The 20,597-nt window shown below is 43.2% G+C and overlaps 1 protein-coding gene across 2 annotated transcripts in view; it reads left to right on the top strand.

Moving 5' to 3' along the window:
* Nucleotides 1–608: 608 nt before the first annotated feature.
* Nucleotides 609–20,597, top strand: part of LOC143527906 (receptor tyrosine-protein kinase erbB-4-like) — a 224,328-nt gene continuing 204,339 nt past the window's right edge. For both annotated transcript variants that reach the window (XM_077023281.1, XM_077023280.1), the window contains exon 1: nt 609–962. In XM_077023281.1, coding sequence (XP_076879396.1) covers nt 890–962 — 73 coding nt within the window. In that variant the 5' untranslated portion in view covers nt 609–889. The remainder of the gene's footprint in view (nt 963–20,597) is intronic.

Raw genomic sequence — 20,597 nt, 5'->3', positions numbered from 1 at the left:
ATATATATATATATATATATATATATATATATATATATATATATATATATATATATATATATATAGTTAAAACTGTTACATTATAGTTTATAGCTACATTATAGATAAAATTGGGCATCCTTATAATCATTATAAAAAGTTTATGAAACTTTGATGTTAGAGATAGTAATTGCAAGTAGTAGCAACGTAGAAGCATGGAAAAAATGTAAAATTATTTTATATTGTATACAGTACAAAATACAAAAATATATATATATAAGTGTTTCCACTCATGTCCACCCATCCATCTATTTACATTAGTCCACGAGTTTATATGTAAATACGTTAGTAAACTGGTTGTCAAAATACCTCGGATCAACACTGCCATAAAGAGTTTTTAGTATGTGTAATATTACGCTTATTAAAATTCATCTATTCTCTCTCTCTTTGTCTCTCCAGTTCTCTCGGGTTGCAGGTGTATGAACTACAGTCTTTGTGAAAAATCTCTAAATACTCCTAAACTGCTGAGCCAATGAACTACGATGTGGGTGCAGCTTACACTATTAAAATCCTTCTTATGGCCAATCCCCCGAGAGGTGGGAGGTGTTAATCAGACGGGGAGGCGTGTCTTGGCGCTGAAAGCTGAACTTCAGCGCTGAATTGAGCTACTGTAACTGGGTAATGGTTTCAAGTTTTGTGGCGTGGAAAGGCAACGGGCAGGTTTAACAATATTGCAGAACAAAAGACTAATTTGTTCGTCGTCAGGATATGTGGACAACAACGTGTCTGAATAGCGCGGGTGTGATATTCAGATTTGCGAACTGGAGAGAGCCATCACTGTCCTTCAGAAACAGGATTCCCTTCTGAACATGTGAATGTATGGAGATACAACTTCTTCAACATAACGAAAATGGGACCATCTCTTGTTCTTCGGTGTTTTCTCCTGGTAGCCCTGGTTATTCGACCGACCTGCTCGCAGTCAGGTAAGTGTCGTCTTAAGTGCGTAAGGTGTCGGAGGCTTGTTTTTCTCCAGTTGTCGGATTTATCAGTCTCTGTCTTGCGCTCCAGTCAGCAGCGAGTGTTCATTTTACACGCGTAATTCAGCATACACACGCGTGGAAAGTGACGATTTCACCTCAAATAACATTCAGTAGTCTTACAGTGTTTAATACACGTCCTCTAAAATATGCTGTAAAGCTAATTTCATCATGCCTACCTACGTACTTAGGGAAGTTTGGTGGTATGTAATGTGTCAGCTTGATCTGTCAGATGTCAGAAGTGGCTGTGGTAGCCCGAGAGTTTGACAGAGCCTAAACTTATTTCAGTGTCACACACTGTTGGCTTCACTGTGTACATATGCCGATACACAAGTCAAATTGCGATTTCTTTTTCGTTTAGAAAAATAATTCAAGGCTTTAGGCACACAAATACCTTAGGCACGCCACCAGTATTTGTTTCCTATCAGAGAAGCACATATTTCGGGAAGGGGGTGGGTGGGGGGTGTTCAGCGCGTAGGTCTGTAATTTGGTATGTCCGCGAAGCGCGCGCATAGCAGAATCCCCCGCGCCGCACGAGACCGAGGGTACCCCGCATTTCCCAAGTGTGTCTAATAGAATATTATTCACTTGTGGTTAGCTGATAATGAATTAAACTCTTAGTTCTGAGGATGCATTAAAGTGATTCTGGTCTGTTTTATTATACCTTTAATTATTCAATAGCCTATTGTGGCGAGAGAAACGTGTTAAACGTATGTGATTATTGTAATAAAGAGAAGAATGCAAAAGCAAACTGCATGTCAAACATTTGTCCAGTGGACTAAAAAAGTCCGCTGGTGGCTCTCAGATAGCTGTATGGCTATGGCATGTCAAGCAATGGTTTAGTACAGCGGCGGACAGAAGTGGCTGGCTGTCTACACTCGTAGTTGTTACACATAGCAGTGTGACAGTAAGATAGGGACTTGGTTGGAAGTGCACTTGCTGTCCTGTAACCCCCGCACATCAAATTGCAGTAGTGATGCGAACACACGCACGCACGCACACACACACAAACACACACACACACGTATATATATATATATATATATATATATAGTAAAATAAAAATGTATGTATGTTACACGATATATATATATATCTCGTGTAACATACATAGTTTTTAATTTTACTGCATTACTAGCAATAATCTTTTTCATTGTACTAGTTTCCTCAGAATTAATTATTTTGCGTGATTTCTAAAGATGATTTCTTAACCCAGTCTCTTCATACCCTCGCTCTCGAAGCAGATGGCACTATGTTTGACCCGGTCAACGGAGTGACGTTTAAAGTTCGGAGGAAAATGTCTGCCTGCCGTCTCGAGAGTAACATCAAATTAGTAAACAGCATCGCCTCATATTATGCAGTTTTCCGTTTGTAGATTGTATTAAATGCCTCAATGCCTCTTTGGTTAGTAAACCCCTTTTCCTAAACCCCTACTCCCCCCCCCCCCCCCCTCTCTCTCTCCCTGTCTCTCTCTGTGCCCCGGAGAGTCTGTTAGTGGTTGTGAATAATAATAAGAGTAATGAAGTACATTTCTGAATTCAGGGACGGCTTTAGAATTGAGGATTATCTGCATCACAAAACTAAATGAATCTAGTGCATCAGTGAGAACTACTGCTACTTAACTACTTAGGACTTTCCACTCCCACAGGGCTTCTAAAGATGCAAAAACAGTCTTAAATAAAAATAATTTCTCAAGTGAAAACACTAAATGTTTATCTATCTATCTATCTATCTATCTATCTATCTATCTATCTATCTATCTATCTATCTATCTATCTTAGAATGGATAGGATGGTGAGCACAGCATGAGACAGAAATCCTCTAGAAAATTCTATTGACTGTCTTGTAAAAGGCATTATCTCACAGAATGCTAGCTTCCCTCATCATCCTTCCACTGGGCTTGAGATTTTAACCTCTCTCCCTCCCATGTGTGAGAGGTGTTCAAAAAAATCCTTTGATTCTCCTCCTTGGTGGGCTTACAGTAGCAGGTAAAGCAAATCATCACCCTAAAGATAGAAAGAAAGAAATAACAAATTAGCTTTACACTCGTTCTTTTCTCTCTCCAACACTCAAGAACATCAACTTTTGTTCCCGGTCTGTCTGGCAGCTCCTAGGTGTGGGTTATGCTATTACAGCATGGTGTATTCTTGCCTCTTGTAACTTTTAGCGATGCGACAGAAGCCAGAGGGATTCACTGCTCAGTTGCTGGAGGGTTCATGTTCCCCCTGCTTGGAATTCCTCTCAAAACACACACGCCCAAGGGTCCCTTTCCGATGGGGTGACTCCTCATCCTCTTTCCAGTTCTACTGCTATCCCAGAATCCCATTTACCCATCCGATCGGGCTTCTTGCTCTGTTGCTCTCAGACGGTGTTGGCACAGTGCCCGCTGGTCAGAAATTGGCCTGAAAGGAACACTTCACCCGAAAACCCACTGCCATGACACCCAATGGCACTCCCTGGCCATCTGTGCTAGCAGCATTAGCATTCTCGAATGAGGCACTCCTTCCTCTTCATTCTTCTGTTCCCAGTTGGCCTGCGATGCTGAAACACTGCTTGGGATGTTGGTTTGTGACTTGTTGGCTGGCCCTTAATGTAAACTAGCAAGGCAGACAGTCAGAGTTGTACGATTACTCTCTGAAAAGCCCTGGGTTCTGAACAACGGGCCAGACCTGTGATTCTTTTTGGATGCTCCATTGGCTGTGCACATCAGATCGGTAACGTGTTGGAGTGGTGGACCTGCAAGACTGTAGGTGGGAAATAAGGTTCAAGGGGTGATCAAGGCTGGTTATGCTGTTAAGCCTGACATTGACTGATCAGAAGGCTGTAGGTTAACAGCATATTTACAATTTATATTTAGTTCACCTCTTATCCAGAGCGACTTATATGTACATGAACACCACTGTCGTGTTTTTGTTTTTTTTATGTCAAATCTAGAAAAATTTGTGAAAATCCCTGGAGAGTAGCAATTTCTAAAACAGTAAAACTAGCTTTTTTCTCACCAACCACCATTCCGCGGTCAAATCCACTCAGATAATTTTTTTTTTCATTCTGATGTGTGATGTGACCATTGGACGCAGCTACACGACAGCCGCCTCATGATTGGCCAGCTGCCTGGTTAATTACAGGAATAAGCAGATGCACGGGTGCAGGCTTTGGTTGTGGTAGCAGTAAAACCAAGGGCACATTGTGGAAGACTGTACTGTCAGCAGTCAGTACCTGAGGGGGAAGTTGCTTAGTCAGAAATAAGCAATCATGGTTTCTCCTTGTGCTTCTATGGATCTATGGAGCACTAGAGGGTAATATCATTCCCCAGCATATAATATAAATGTTTAGAAGTACTGAAATTTTAGTTGTCTAAACTAAATATCCTTTTGCCTCGTCATTAAACCTCTGCATTAAATTATGCTTCATGGCCATAATAACCACGTTTTGAATTTGATAGTCAGTGAAACGACAGCACATCTAATATAATTTTAGATCTGGTAAAATTAATAGTCCCTCCAGTTTGGATACTCTGTGACTTGCCAGCGAAATATTTTTTTCCCCTATGCATATACACGACCAAGCACACAGTAAAATTTCTGCCTAAATCTGAAGTGAACAAAGCTGAGCTGTAGAGTCATATGCCATGAGTAGAATGGAGAAGAATGGAATCTTTGCTTTTTATGGTAAAGTGATTAAATAAGGGCCAACCAGTGGTGGCCAGACTGACTACATATATAACATTTGAAAAGAACTGTCGCAGTACACTCATTTTCTGTGTTCTAAGAACCACAAGAAGAAATGTCAGTGTGAGATGAATATGTCTGAACACATTTTGAGTTGATCATAGAATGCTTTTTAGAAACTGAATACATAATTTCTTTACATAAATGCTTTTGTATTTTATACATGTATATTTTATTCTATGAGTTAATTATTGGTTTATTATGTCTGGGCAGTAGTACCTCTGACGAGTCATGTTGTACGTACAGTAATTGACCGTAATTCTCTTCTGGCTAAATATAGTTTATATGGTGAAGTTCTGTGTTGGTAGAAGTGAGACTGAACATTACTGCAAACTCCCACGCTGTCCAAACTCACTGACTCTTATTTGATCTGTCTGGGAATATCTGTAGCAGAGGATAAACCTTCCACTGAAATTCCACATACTTACTAGTCCTGGTGCTTTAATCCAAATCCAGGACAGGGTTTTGAAATCACTGTGCAATATATTCAACTGCCAAGCAACTACGTCATTGTACCTCATTGTTAGGTAAATGCAGGGTGGACGTTCTGATGGAAACAGGCCTTGAGCTCTAATCAGGAGTTATTCTTCATTACAATCCATTACAGGCCTGAGAACAACTTTGTCACAGTTCCTCTACTCTAGGTTCTTAGCAGGTGCATTAAAGGAAACGATGAAAACTGAAGGTGCATTGAATGGAAACACATGGATCTGCAGATAAAAGCCATTGTAATACATCAGCATCTCTGCTCAAGCCCTTCAGCTGCTGCTCAGATTGCTTTAATTTTTAGATAATCTAGACTGGGGCACCCAACTCTTGGAGATATCACCCATGGTAGATACCACAGCTAGACTCTACAGAGAAGGAAATCTCCTGTACTCGAAGTGGGCACTGTTACTTTAGACTGATTTTAGCATATGTGCCCTAAGGTGACTTAATGTTGCCCTGCTACTTTTCATATCTGAGTGTCACATCCCTGAGTGTCACGTCCCGAGTGTCACGTCCCTGAGTGTCACGTCCCTGAGTGTCACGTCCTGCAACTCAGTGCAGAGCACTCAGACCAGCAGCAATTGTGCAGTGTTTATTAACACACCGTCCCCCCGGGATGGAATGGGTGGTGTTCCTGGCCCCATCTGGGCCCCGTCTTGGACCTGTCTTGGCCCAGAGGACTGGAGGACTCCCAGCCATGTGGATTTATGGTGTTCAGATCGGCGCTGGTGTTCGCCATGTAGTGATTGGCTTGGCTGCAAGAGGATGCTGCCAGGCTGTGGCCAGATGTTCTACACCATTCTGCTCTGCTCTCCCAAGCACTGCTTGATTACATCAGCCAAGTCTCTTTTCCCTAAAGGCTGAAGGCTTGGTCTTTTTTCTGCCCTTGTAAGCTTCCATCCCTAATTCCATTTGCATGCTTCATAGTTATATTTTAGTTGGATTTTCCCTTACTCTTTACTGATGTTTGACAATGCTCTTCATGACATTATTTTGGTCTCCTTAATCTTTCCTCAGTCTTTTTTCTACCATCCTCTCCCTCAGTCATTCCCTACTCTCATATCATGTTTCATTTGCCCTCTTTTTTCTCTTTCTTGCCCTTTGACACTCGTTCTCGGGTCTGGCGCCGAGAACAGGTCCTCTATCCGGGCCCTTTCAGCCTGTCTTTTCCACACTTGCTTATTCTCTTCCTGTCACTCACAAGTCTGTCATAATGAAGACATCTCACCTTCTCTCCCTTCCTACTACACGCTCCTCGTTACTCTTCATCCTGCCAGGGCATCATCACTTTCCTGGGGAGGCTGTAAATATTAATGGCCCATCACAGGAAGAGATGTTTAGGTCCCAAGCTTTATTCTGTGTTTGTGTGTGTGTGTGTGTGTGTGTGTGTGTGTGTGTGTGTGTGTGTGTGTGTGTGTGTGTGTGTGTGTGTGTGATTTGGGGGTAGGTAGACTGAGAACCTATAATATTCTCTTGGTTATTAAACTTACCGTAATTTAAAGGTACGCTTCAGACAGAGGTATGGGTAATCAGTGGGCTACATTTAGCTTTGGTCGCGCTTGAGCATAAACATATTTTTTCATAGCAGCTGCACTTTCCTGACAAATAAAGAAAGAAAACAGTATAACAACAACAACAAAATCAGCATGAAGAACTCTGTGGTGTGAGTCATTATTGTGAAAGAGAAGGGGAAAAGTCATCATCCAGCATTATGGCAAGAAAAAAAACAACTGCTCTCTTGGGCAGGGTCGTACCAGCTATTACAGTTTAACACACAGCAAAAAGGGCTGGTTGCATCTCTGTTTCAAAAAGCTACTCTCTGAGTGAAGAGCTTGAAAATAGGCTGAAAAGAATGCTGGATAACACATACTTTCATTCAAACCAGGGCGTTGAAGATGGTTTTTCAGCAGCTGGGCAAGCACAGACTTCTGAGGGCAGAGGTGGTGAAGCGGTTGTTCGTGTACTGTATATATGGCTGTCACCTTTGAATGAGAGCAGGTTAGAGTTAGAATGTGCCATACGGCAGTTCTGATGGAGAGGTTCAGGAAACATGATTATTAACGTCTTTCTCCAACCATCTGCTTCACTGTGGCTCTCATTTACTTAATTAGGACAACAAGACCTCCGGCTAGCTTTGCTCTCTGATTTAACCGGGATGGGAGATGAAGAAGAGGAGGGAGAACTGACGCTCTCTCCGGAGCAGTTATTAACGGGAAGAGGAGTCTATGCACGGTGGAGCTCTATGGAAACAGACGATCGAATGTCTGGCTTCTCAGACCAAATAACCATACTGACCTTTTACCAGAAATGTTTCAACTCTTATCTTAACAGTTTAATTCCAGTTGCCTAAATTTCGTCTTTGCCTAATCATTGGTAATTAAATAATGGTGTCGTGCTGGTTGTCCACACTGTTGATTTTTCTTTCCTTTGTGTTTCTTTGTGAAGTACATCTTGAGCTTATGTGTAGTACCTGAAGTTTACCCTTCAACTCTTAAAGCCACATGTGTGCGGCTCCCAGTGGTCCTCCTAGCCGACGCTGGTTTAAAGGCTCCTTTGAGGTCTAAATGATTGACTGTTTTAGTGAGATTGGCCTTAGGAAATGAAGAGGACATTCCGTTTCGGGCTGTAGCCGAGGCGTGTGAAGGCCAAGAACATCGCAGCATAGAGGACACAACCTCTGTGCATCGCCAGATAACGTGTGGACTCCATCCTCCTTCTGCCATACACAGAGAGGCTTCTCCCGTAGATTGACTGTTCCAGAGGAATGGTGTAATATGTTGTTTGCTGTTGCAATCCTGACAACATCTTGCTGGACACTAGCACTGGGTGTTTTTTTTATTTATCTTTGCAATATATGTGTAGAGTGGTTCCCAGCTCCGGTCCCTGGGGACTCCCGCACTGCCATGGTTTACAGGTTTGCTTTCTTTTTCCAACACAGCCCATCAGCTAATGATCAGGCTCTGCAGAGATCGGATCAGGTAGGTTAGAGGAGAGAAGACTTATGTATGCAGCACAGAGAGCTAAAACAAGAAGCCCTGGCGACCATGAATTGGATCAAGTCCCAAATGTAGCCCTAGGGAAGCTGGATCAGCACCTGATGAGGGTTCTCTTAACCCTACTCTTACTGTTACCCTTAAGAGCTGTTTGACTGTGGGCATCGGCTCTTCCTTTGGTCTTCTTGATGTGCTGAAGCAAGCAGGTATGTTAAAGTAAATGGGAGATGTAAAGGCAGGTGTCCACATTAGTTCTGTGTCCCTTGGAGGGTGAATAACTCCCTGACCTTGTCTTCTCTAACTGTCCTGAAAAGAGTCTAAACACTCAGGAGGTTTAATGATGTGGTTGGGCTTCATTTAAACCAAGGGAACATCCATTTATATCAAGTGAAGAGCACTTCTTTCTTTCTTTCTTTCTTTCTTTCTTTCTTTCTTTCTTTCTTTCTTTCTTTCTTTCTTTCTTTCTTTCTTTCTTTCTTTCTTTCTTTCTTTCTTTCTTTCTTTCTTTCTTTCTTTCTTTCTTTCTTTCTTTCTTTCTTTCTTTCTTTCTATAATCCCTATTCAAAGCTCACAGAATCTGCACCACCAATTCATTTTCCACATGCAGTACCTGTGCGCAGAGATGAAGGACGCGCGTCTCCCTTTTGAATCTCATTGCCAGCGCGTGTAATCCGTCTTCTGTGCGCGCGCATTTCGCGATTCCCCCGCGTGCCGTGGTGGCGGTATGAGCAATCGGCTACGGTCGAGGAGAGGCTCGCGGAAACAAAGCGCGAGAAAAACGAGTCCACCTCATTAGCAATATTAGTCACAGATCAAAGCAGAGGCGCAGTGTGTTGTGCGTCCGAAGTAATTTGCATCAAAAAGGCGATTGGCCGGTTTTGTTTATAGGAAGAGGGCATTTTGCCTCATGCTGTTTTAAATATTTTTGTCCGCTCCTGTTTGGGTGTTTCCTCAGGAACTTCAGCTTGTACACAATTATCGCACCTTATTACAGTAAACTCTCGACCTCTGTATAAGCTCATAATTATTTGCCAAATGTTCATGATACACTAAATCTCTCTCTCTCTTTGTCACTTCTGTCTCTCTCTCTCATACTTTCTTTCCCTCTGCCATTCTTTCTCTCTATCCCTCTCTCACCCTGCCTCTCTTTCTTTCTCCCTCCCTCTATTTCTCTCTCCCTCCCACCCTCTCTCTCTCACCCTTTGTCTCTCTTTCTCTCTCTTTTTCATGCGTACACACATCTTAATTAAGTCCATAATTAGGTTCTCTGTTGTTCTGGTGCGGCTGCTGCTGTTTTGACAGAAGTTCACATGGTTTTCTTTATGTCTCTCTCTGCTCTTCTTTGCACACATGCCCACGCACGCACGCACGCACAGCTTGACCAGCCGTTTTCTTCCTGGCCTTAAATCTTCACAGCGTTTTCACTCCTCCAGTCAATTAACTCACATCCACTTTTAACAATTAACCAGTGACTGCTGCTCGTAAACACGCCGTCGGCCTTTGTGTCTGGCTCGTGCCGCGTGGTGTGCTACCCCGTGGGTGCCTCGCTCTGCCCTGCCTGTTACAATGGGAGGCAGCAGAAACCCTCGTCGCTGAATGAAATTGGACAGCTGGTGGTGAAGCTCTTATTCACCAGCTGAAGACCAGCCAGGTTTGATAAATGACCTGGAGTCGCCTCTGCTCTCTATTTCACTCTCTCTCTCTCTCTCACACACACACACACACACACACACACACACACACACACACACACACACACACAAGTGACAAGCTGACATGTCTCTCTACAACTACTACTACCACTGCTGCTACTACAGTTGCTTAAGGATTCCAGCATTCTTTGAATGGTAGTCATTTATTTTAACCTTTGTTTAATCATGTGTATAGTTTATCCTCAACAGACAGAGCCCTATAGCCTGTGTAACTTAATAAGTCTGGGCAACACTTGAACGATGATTCCAGTAGAGCAACAAGTAGGACTGTCATTCCACATAACATTCAGCAGATTGATATTTTGATCTATTTACGTGCACAGAGATGCAATCAGTGCATAAAGTGCACACCTTCCAGCACATTCTAATGTGTTAACTTAATAACGTGGGCAGTAGTTATTCTGGGGGCTGTTGACATCTATCCACTCTCCAGTAATGGTGCAGATATCCCACCAGTCCAATAACATCAGGAAATACTGGGAAATTATGCTTCACTGTCACAAATGGAGACATTATTGTGTGTGTGTGTGTGTGTGTGTGTGTGTGTGTGTGTGTGTGTGTGTGTGTGTGTGTGTGTGTGCACGTTAAAGAGAGCTTGATTTTCAAGCACCATCACTGAGATACACGTGAAAGGCCAAAAGAATCAATGGTAACAGACTGAATGTATGCTTTTTATTTTCCTAAATTTTTCTATTATGTTCAATTTTATTCTGTTCTGTTTGATTCTGTTGTATTCTGTTCTGTTGTATTCTGTTCTGTTCTATTCTGTTCTATTTTGTTCTGTTCTGTTCTATTCTGTTCTGTTCTGTTCTATTCTGTTGTAGTCTGTTCTATTTTGTTCTGTTCTGTCGTATTCTGTTCTATTCTCTATTCTATTCCATTTGCTCTTCTCTTTCCATTTATTTACTTCACTTTGCTGCTACTCTCCTACACAACACAGAAGTTAGGAGTTATGGCAGAACAGGGCATCGAGCCCTCAGCATCATTTTGTTTTTGTGAGGTCGTAAGAGTGCTGTGAAGTGCTGACATTTTCTCCATAAACGGCTTGTCTCAAGGCCCTTATAACAGTACCACTGTGGCAGCAGGCCGCTAGCAATGTTTGGCTTTCTCTTCCAGCAGGTCCTCCCCATTACACAATACTTAAAAGTGGAATTTCCCACCATGACACACGTAGCCAGTCATGTCATTGTGATCTGTTTCCTACACAGTGTCACAGGACAGGTGTGAACAGGTTTGGAGGAGATTGATTCCCACACGATTCTGTGCAATATATGTAACCTGCATAAGAAAAATGCCCTTCTCACCCAAAAAGAGCACAAATAGTTAGCTGTGCGCAAGCTTCTACAACCCAGATTTCCAGAACTGAAGGAAATTTTGTTTATGGATGCGTCGTATACGAATGACCCCCTGGCCCCTATTTAACATGTTCACTTTGCAACTAGACATGGCTTGATATCTGCAAATCCTCCAGGTTTTAAAACCCATCGCAGGTTTGCTTCCCTTACTATTCAAACAGACCTTCGTGTCATGCTTGCCGAGGGTGGACCGTGTCAGTGTGGGCGGGGCCTCTGTGAGAGGATTGCTTGGAGACGGAGCGATCATGACCAGCATGTGCAGGAGACCATTAGCATTCGAACGCTCGCACCCACCCATGGCCAGACACGTCCGCAAAGTCTGATTACGACCTGCATCCTGGGCGTGTAGCATGCGCTTACACCCGATTAACAAGGGTTACTTGGCATGCCGTTGCTTTCTGCATGCTGTGTATGGTGTACACGCTTTAACTACAGTGGTTCAGAAAGATCACTTAAAGGGAGACCTTTAAAGGGGGCCTTAAAAATATTATTTCCAATTAGCCTCATAGAATTTTTTTTAGCTGAATAATAGTAAACTGAATAATAAGTCCAGAATAAAAAAAAGAAAAAAAAAATTTTTTGAAAAGCTTCAGAATTCAGGAGACACTAGGCTGCCTTTAAAAGCTCTGGCGAGGTTATGAAGTAATAGGCCTGACCTAAGAAACGAGTTTCCCCTAGACAGCAGCTAAAATTATAGAAATTATAAAGTAAGAGGAGAAAAAACACAAGTAAATTTATTTTCAGCGATTGTGGAAATACTGCTTGTGGAAGCAATAGTGGTGCGCGATATCTCTCTGCTTCCGTGTAACGAGCGTCCTGTTTGTTGGCTGTTTCTCTACCTGCTGGTAATGATGCTGCTTTCAGCCTAAGGTGAGAAGAACTGATTCAAGAGCAGTCTGAAAAGACTCTGTGAGAGTGACAGTGTCCCCTTAATCCATCCAGGAGGAAGGTGCAGATAGACCCCTCCGCGTGGTTGGTCCTGCCCGCGTCCTGCAGGAGGAGTTATTGATTGGTAAGGCTCAAGGACCAGGGGGGAGGCAATTATCAGCTGCTGTCATTCTGGCCCATTAGCAAGCTAACTAAAAGGTGTATTGTGTTTTGTGTGTGCGCGCTTACCCTGGACTGGCTAACCACAGAGCGGCTGAGTCTGATTGTTCCAAGTGCTCCGGATTAAAGGAAAGGCTCTTCCAAAAATGCTAATGCTGTTGTTAGCGACTGAAAGCAGATAGAGACCTGCTGGCAGGAAACACATAAAATGGTGCTCACATGGCTTTTTTGTTGCCTTACTGGCATCCTCTTCCTCACATTTTATATGAACCTACTGTAGACTAAAATTCCCCCTCATTGGCGTGTAGGCTGCTAGCCAAACAAAGCCAGTATTTGGCCAGAAAATCGCTTGATCTTGCTTCTGAATCAGTAGAAAGTTTTTTCCTCCCTTTGCTTTTGACATGTTCACTGTATGTTTCTTCATTTTCTGAGCTTCTGTTTATTTTAGACGCCAACCGAGAGGAGCGGCACGATCCACGTTCAGCGTTGCTTTTCTGAGCCGCCGCCATCATCGACAGCGTGCCTGTTATCTCGAAAAACCCAGCCACCCGCCATCAGAGCTGATAGAGCACTATAAGTGTTATGAGCTCTGTCAAATATCGAGCATACCCTTGGCCACCAAAAACAAACTAATACATCTTCCTGTTTCCCGCACTTCAGCTCCAAGGTACTTCTACCATAATGCAATTTCCGTATAAACCCACTGCATCATTTTCGTTGATGGCTATTAAGGTTATTCAAATGGCACTGGTGGACAATTTGTGGTTGCTTACAATGGTGACATTTTTATTTTTTGCAATAAAATATTTAAAGTAAATAATATCCTGGTGGGTGTTATGGTGCCTCCTCTCTGGAAAAATAGTAGCATATATGCTTCTTGATTTCTTGCATTCAGTACTTTACTTTCTTTCATACACACACACACACACACACACACACACACACACACACACACACACACACACACACACACACACACACACACACACACACGCACACACACACCATACCCACAGGTATGAGCCAAGGTGTTTGGCCTTGTGTGAACCTCTACCCTGTCATACCCTTCTGCTGTCTTTAACGAGAGGGCTTTTCCAGCATGCAGGAGCGGGGCCGCCACCGTTAGCCTCGCTGCTAATTGTGCCCATGTGGGTTAATTGTGTGGTCTGCCAGGAGGCAGGGCTGCTAATTTCAATGAAGCCAAGCAAGTGCTACCTGCCTACAGCTGACTGTGGTTTAATTAGAGGTAGGACCAATGCAATGACAACAGACCCAGCTATATGTGTCCGTTCTGCCATCCAACACACACACACACACACACACACACACACACACACACACACACACACACACACACACGACCCTGTAAAAGCAGAATGGCACTGCTTGATTCAATCAAACTTTTGAGCGATTCTCATTCTTCATCTTCACCAGTGACCATCCTGAAGAAATGCAGGTGTTGCCTGCTGAAGAGGCATGTGTGTGCTGGCCTGCCCTGCTGTGGTTACTGAAGATGTCCTGCTAGTTTGGGTCGCACATGTGCGTCTGCCCGATGACACAAACGAAAGTGATTTTCGGCGGTTTCCCTCTTTGAGCGTTTGGGCTAATAAAGATAGAGCGTCTCTCGCTGATTCACCTCGCGGCCGCATTCACATCACTCCCCATTAGGCTCTTGACGCACTGTTCCATGGCCGTGTAGAAAACAGTCAGACCTGAGTCAATTCAAATGAGGGCATCAAGAGATGGATGAGCATTTGTGCTTTGCGTAGTCAACAGTTCCTAAATCTTTTGTCTATTTCTTCCCCCACATTTTGTCACATCCTGTGACTTGTGGGCAATTCGTCCTCTCCATCTGGGGTCCGTGGTAGTTAATACAGCGTCATTCGTTCACACCCAGCACTGTGTTTCTTAGAAATTCATTTCAAGTTCCAGTAATAAACTCTGCTTGACCATCTTTTGACAAATCTTCGTTTAGTGTTAGAAAATAGAGTTTAGCCTTTTGTCATATAATAACATGTAAACAGTAATTATTTCAGAATAAGGCCACGACAAATTGTGCTCTGAACAAATTATCCTCACAACCTGCAGAGTGCAGGTTTACTGAACTTACTGGTAGTTCTCAAATGAGCTCAATCAAACCCCATGCTGCTTCCTTCCAGCTGATGATGTGCAGTCTTTGGTGTGAGGAACTTGTGTAATTAACTACAGTATCTGTAGTGGTGGTTCAAATTTAAATATGAAAATAAAAATACAAAAGGGTGTTAAAAAGGTCACCTGCCTGAGTAAAGGAGTATGTGTGTATGTGTTAAAAAAGAGAATATGTTTGCTTGATGTGTGTGTGCGTGTGTCTTACAAAAGATAACATGTTTGGTGTGTGTGTGTGTGTGTGTGTGTATGACTGAATATTTGGTGTACATGCCTGTATGTGTGTTATGACTGAATAGTTGGTGTATGTAGCTGTTTGTGTGTGTTTGTGTATGCTTGTGTGTATGGCTGAATGTTGTACATGCCTGCATGTGTGTGTGTGTCTGTGTGTATGGTGCAGTTCTACCTCAGGATTTATGAGTGTAATAATAGAGGCTCACTGGCTTCGGTGCAACACAGTGACATTCTCTCTCTGTCATCCCTCATCCTTTATCGGGCTAAGCTGTGTGTGTGTGTGTGTGTGTGTGTGTGTGTGTCTACACTCACCCACTGTGCCCTGTCCCTTCATCTGTTCATTAGTATGAATGTCTCCAAATCTGACCCCAGTCTCCCTCTCTATCTCCAACACACTCCTGAGCTTCCCTTCACATTTTCTATGATTAAAAATACCACTGATTTCTGTATGTGTGTGTGTTCATATGTGTTCATCTGTTCTTTCTGAGAGAAATGGTAAATTTTATCTCATTCAGAGCCTTTGATTTCCCTAACATGAACACAGGGGTCTGTCCCTTCCTCTGCTATCTGTCTTGCCCTGCAGCATTTTCATATTTGTTTAGCTCAGTACATGGCTGCATAGCCCCCTACACACACACACACACACACACACACCCCTTATCTTATTCTCCATGGCCCCTTCATGCACTTTCTCCGCCAGTCTCTTTCTCTTGGGCCCACCCAAGAGCACCATTCGCTGTGCGTAATAAACATGGCCTTCATTATTAGCGAAGTTGCTGCCGTTCTCGGTCTCTCCGTGTATGTGTCGCCCTCTCCCAGTTTTTAATGAATGTCTCCGGCTCTCCCTGCCCTTTCATAACTCCTATAATACATAATCACTCTTTCTCTCGTCATTTTCTCTCATTCTGCACAAAAACGTCGTGTCAGCGAAGAGGATCTTAGTCAGTCACGCATGTGGGCTTGAAATTCGTTTCCTTTGGAAGCGCGATGGTGAACATTGTAGCGTGTCCGTATAGCTTTTCGCTGGAGGCTTTAGAATTGCATGTCTAAGTCGAAATTCAGAAGGACGTCGGGTATGGCGAGTTTCGACCGCTCTTTTTTGAGTTTCTGAACCAATTTTCGAGCGTTCGTCCGCTACCGACAGCAACGACAGCTGCTGTGTCCCACCGAAACTCATTGAAACCCACCGCAATTCGTTACAGGAGACTGCAAGAGAGGACACAGCTAATTACATTAAACAGCGCAGAGAGGTCGGGTTTTTGTACCTCGCCAGTTTAAAAAGTCACATCTGTGCAAGTTCAGAAGGTAGCACGGGACGTAATGGCTTTGCGGTAATACTGCAATAATGGCGAAATGTTTCACCTGACAGCGCAAGCCACTCTCCACGGAGTCCACGGATGTGATAAAAAAAAGGAAAGTGTTTTAGGCTTCCTGCTGTGTCGTTACCTACTCGTAACAGCTGAGAATCGCCTGATGACTTAAGCCCATTGTTTATACACAAAACGTCTTCTGTTTCGTCTTTGAAGCTTGGAGGAATTTCGGCCAAGCTATATGTGGTTTTTAATAAAGGGGATTATTTTAATTAGATCGAGCCGTAGATTAGACCAGTATGAGATCTGTTCTTTTTCTCAGCGAGAGCTCACACTGAAGTAGCATTAGTAGTAGCTGTGTATTCGAATTGCTTGGAAGGTGTCCACAGTGGGAAACGCCGTCCTGATTCTGAGCTTTTCTTCAAGTGAGAACAACATATATTCTTTGAGTATTGGCTAAATGCCTACGAGTCAAGAATCAATTTGGTTGCCTGTGCACCACCATTGCAAATCGCATTGAGGGAGAAGCACATTTTGAATATCAGTCTAGCTGTTGTACTTATTTAAAGTCTGTTTAACCCTTTAACCAATTGCGTTTAACAGCTTAGCTGACTGGATAAAGATGATCATTTGTGGCAATGGTGGTAGTCTACTCTTTGCTATACAGTTGTTGTGTATGATCTTCTCTGCATTACTTCAGAGGTAACCTGTGTGTGGATCTTTATGTGGGGGTAGCTGTGTTGGTACCATCATCAGTGTCATTGTGCCAAAACAGTTTTTTCCCCTTGCTCTACAGAATTCAAAAGTATGCCATCTTTTCCTTTTCTGAGCATCACATCTGTGGAGAAGTCAGATATTTGTTCATTAAAGAATCGGCAGAACTTATTTGTTTGGACAAAAATATTGTACCCAGATGTCTTACTGTGCCAGCTGATTGACAAATCTTATTAAGACAGGATGTGTGATGGTTATTTTTAGACCTTTTTTATGAGAATGCCCAAATAATGTCTTACTGCTTACTGACACACACGCGCACACACACCAGGATTGCCAACTTTTCAAGATCGATTTCAACCTGGAGGGGGTGGCAAGTGTAAATTGTTGTTTGGGGGGGGATGTAAGTTGTTGGCGGGGGAGGGTGGGGTTGGTGAACGTAAGTTGTTGGTAGGGGGGGGGGGGGGGGGGGTGGCGAACGTAAGTTGTTACCGGGGCAGTGTAAAATAAATTAAGTATTATATCATGGTCGATCGATTGCCAGTGGTTGGCGCCAGAGCGAACTAGTAACTCATTGAATCATGGATATGGATCAGAGGTAAATAAACTTGATTTTTTTTTCGGCGTGAGAAATCGGAAGTGTGGCGTGAGAGCGTGTGAAGACGGTCAAATGTGTGTGTCTCACGCTCAATGCGTGAGAGTTGGCAACCCTGCACACACATTCACACACATACACACACAAACCCACATATCCATACACACACACACACACACACACACACACGCACACACACACACGCACACACACACACACACACACACACACACACACAGAGAGAGAGGTTGGGCATGACAGCTCGCTTTTGTGATTCCAGATTCTCTTCTAGTTTATGATCTCCTAATGCTTATCTGCGTCCGGCAGATCTCTGACAAGTCACACACTCTGATGGAAACACAATGGATTTTTTTCTTGTCTTGTAGCTGCTCAAACACTAAGCTCTGGATTTCAGTGTGGTATTGATCGCTGTGCGACCTTCGACCCTTTCCACAGAGTAATGGAATTACCTGTCATGCACTGTTGGCTCAAGGTCTTGCAATATTGCATGCCACATACTTGGTGTCACCTCCAAATGAGTCCCCAGGGCCATAGTGAGAAAAAGCCAGGAAGCCTGACTAAACTCCGATTCCAATCATATCAGAGGTCTTTAGCTGTTTAATGCCACACCTTGAATCCAAAATCTAGTCTTGGGTCTAGTTATTACTGGTAGTTAATTTGTCCTAGAGCACAGGTAATCAAATCATAGACCTTAAAGTCCATGTGCTACAGATATTCTACTCTCTGGTTACCTTTCAGTTACCATCTTTTACAGTAACTGTTCAGTTAACTACAAGTGACTGCAGAATTTAACTCCAGAAATTGGATCAGAGGTCCAAAGTTCATGACAGACTTGATCATACCAGGCCTGCAATGTGAGAAACTCTACCTTAGTAAGAGTCTATTTAAAAATCTATTACATCATTCAATCAAGACACGCCTTAGCAAATTGGTTAGATCTGCCACATGTTCACTCTTTTTATGTGAAAAAACTACAGAATGAAAGCACATGGAAAGTGCAAGTGATATGTAAACAGTGTAACTAGTCTCAAGTGATTTAAAATAGCAAACCTTTGCATCCCACCAATGTAGCATTCGGTAAAACGTATTGACGGAAGATTCTGTCAAAAATAGAGCAGCGGTTGGTAATAAAATATGTAGGTTCGCCCTGTGGTGAGAAGAAGTCATTTCCCCGCTGAACTATTTCATGCTTAACTCATTAGCAGCCATTAATGTCATGAGAAGAAGAGGCAACAGCAGCTTCCTCGTGTAAGAGACACCAAGTTAATTAATTTCAGTCTGCTCGAACTCGACTTCATTTATTGCATTAGTGCTGCTAGTCACAACGTTAGCAAAGTAATCACAAATGGAACAGTTCAGTGGTTCCCCCAAAATCTGTCCGTGTGTGTGTGTTAATGTTTGTCTGCATGGTTAAAACAAACAAACAAATAAAAAACTTCCATCTCATTGGTTTACTTCTGAAAAGCCACAGAGCTGGGGCCAACCAGCATATTTCTACCACTGGTGTTAATGTCCAATATGGCCTTAGATTTAATGTGCCCTCTGCACATTGAGTAACCCAAGATTATGTCTCATCTGAGAAGAGAAGGGTCTGTCTGCAGACTACAGACCATCTGTCTGCAGACTACAGGTCTGTCTGTAGACTGAATCCATCGACTTTAGGATTACCCCAAATATCTATATTGAGTCATCACATGAACTCAAAAACACAGACTGGCATATGGATTTAGATCCATGCTGGGTTGCGATGTGCAGAGAGATGCTATTGTACATGAACGTGGTGACAGGCTTTAGGCACCTCAGGCAGAGGTGCTCTGCTTGCTCCTTCTTGGAAATTTAAAGATTAGAGAGAAGTATATGTAGACAAGTGGGAATGGGGCCTTGATTTAATCTGAAATGATTTACCACATATGATTCCAGTGACACGTGCCTGTGTCCCAATGAATCACATGGAGGAAGTTAGCGGGGGTGAAATTGGAGCGACGTCATTTGTTCTCCACAACGTTCGGTCGAATGGCTATTTCTGCGTATACTTTATGTGACAGACGTCTACCCATGCCACAGTGACAACAAAGGCAATACATTTTGCAGAAGCATGGCTGACTAATAAAGGGCCTGGTGATATCATGATGCATTATTCTCTGAGGGTTTACTTCTTTTCTTTCCATACTCCCGTTTGAGCTTATTTATGTAGGCATGTTGGAAGTCCCTTCTTATACCTGGTGCTCATGGTAAAATGCAGGCAATATTTCCAAGAAGAGACAGACTCATGAAACAGGAAACTGCTTTATGCTGTAGGAACAGCTGGAGCACATTGTGAAAATAACCACGTTATGAACTGCTATCAAAGCAAACTTTCTCAGAAATTACTGCCCTAATTGGTAGAAATTGTAGAACTTGAACACTTAAGTACCAGCCCAGCCGAGGACAAGCGCAACCTCGTTTTACTTTAAATAACGTTATGTAGTGAGCTTCTAGAGCTTGCCTGGTGCTCCAGCGGTTGTTTCTCAGTGAAGCCTTGTAGATACCAGGAACTTCAGGAGCTGTAAACAGAAAGCTTTTAAGGGGGAAACAGTAACATGTGAAGGCCTGCAAGGATCTCTATCCTACCAATTTGCCTTTCTCTCTCTCGCTCTTCATCTCATTCTTTTTCTCTTTCTGTTGTTTTCTCCATTTTTCTCCATCTCTCTCTCTCTTTCTCATTCTCTGAGTGTCTCTGAATGGTTTTCCCTGCACTTTCTCCAAAACCCATTGCTAACGTCAACCATTTTACGAAGAGGGGTGGGGTTATTAAACAGATGGACAGCATATCAGTCTATGATTGTGGGTGCAGGCTTTGTCTGGTGATACAGAGGGAGACACAGAAGGGTCCATTGCGCTACACCGTGGTCCCTGGGAGTATATTTACCTCATCTTTCTTCTGCCCTCTGGCCCTGTCAAACTCCGCAATGATGAGGTGAGGATTCATGCGGACCCAGGGTGGGCTTGGGGAGAGGGAGCCGTGGCTGCCCAAAAGTGAGAGACATCGGTCAGGGTCACAATTGCGTTGCACAAGATGTCTGCTAGGAGTGTCTGAGGATGACACTGCCTGACACCGGGACAATGGGAAAGGCCGGCTGCTGGAGATAATGAAGACTTACGGCTTAATTTGCTGCTGGTTCTACCTTTCAGTCTTCACTAGCATGTGGAGTTCCATAACCGTACCGTCAAAGGTCTGTTTGTGTGGAATCTTGTGTTC

This window comes from Brachyhypopomus gauderio, chromosome 12 (assembly GCF_052324685.1).
Source record: "Brachyhypopomus gauderio isolate BG-103 chromosome 12, BGAUD_0.2, whole genome shotgun sequence".
Lineage (NCBI taxonomy): Eukaryota > Metazoa > Chordata > Actinopteri > Gymnotiformes > Hypopomidae > Brachyhypopomus > Brachyhypopomus gauderio.
The sequence above is the reverse complement of the archived record's forward strand: the minus strand, read 5'-3'. Positions and strand labels throughout refer to the sequence as shown.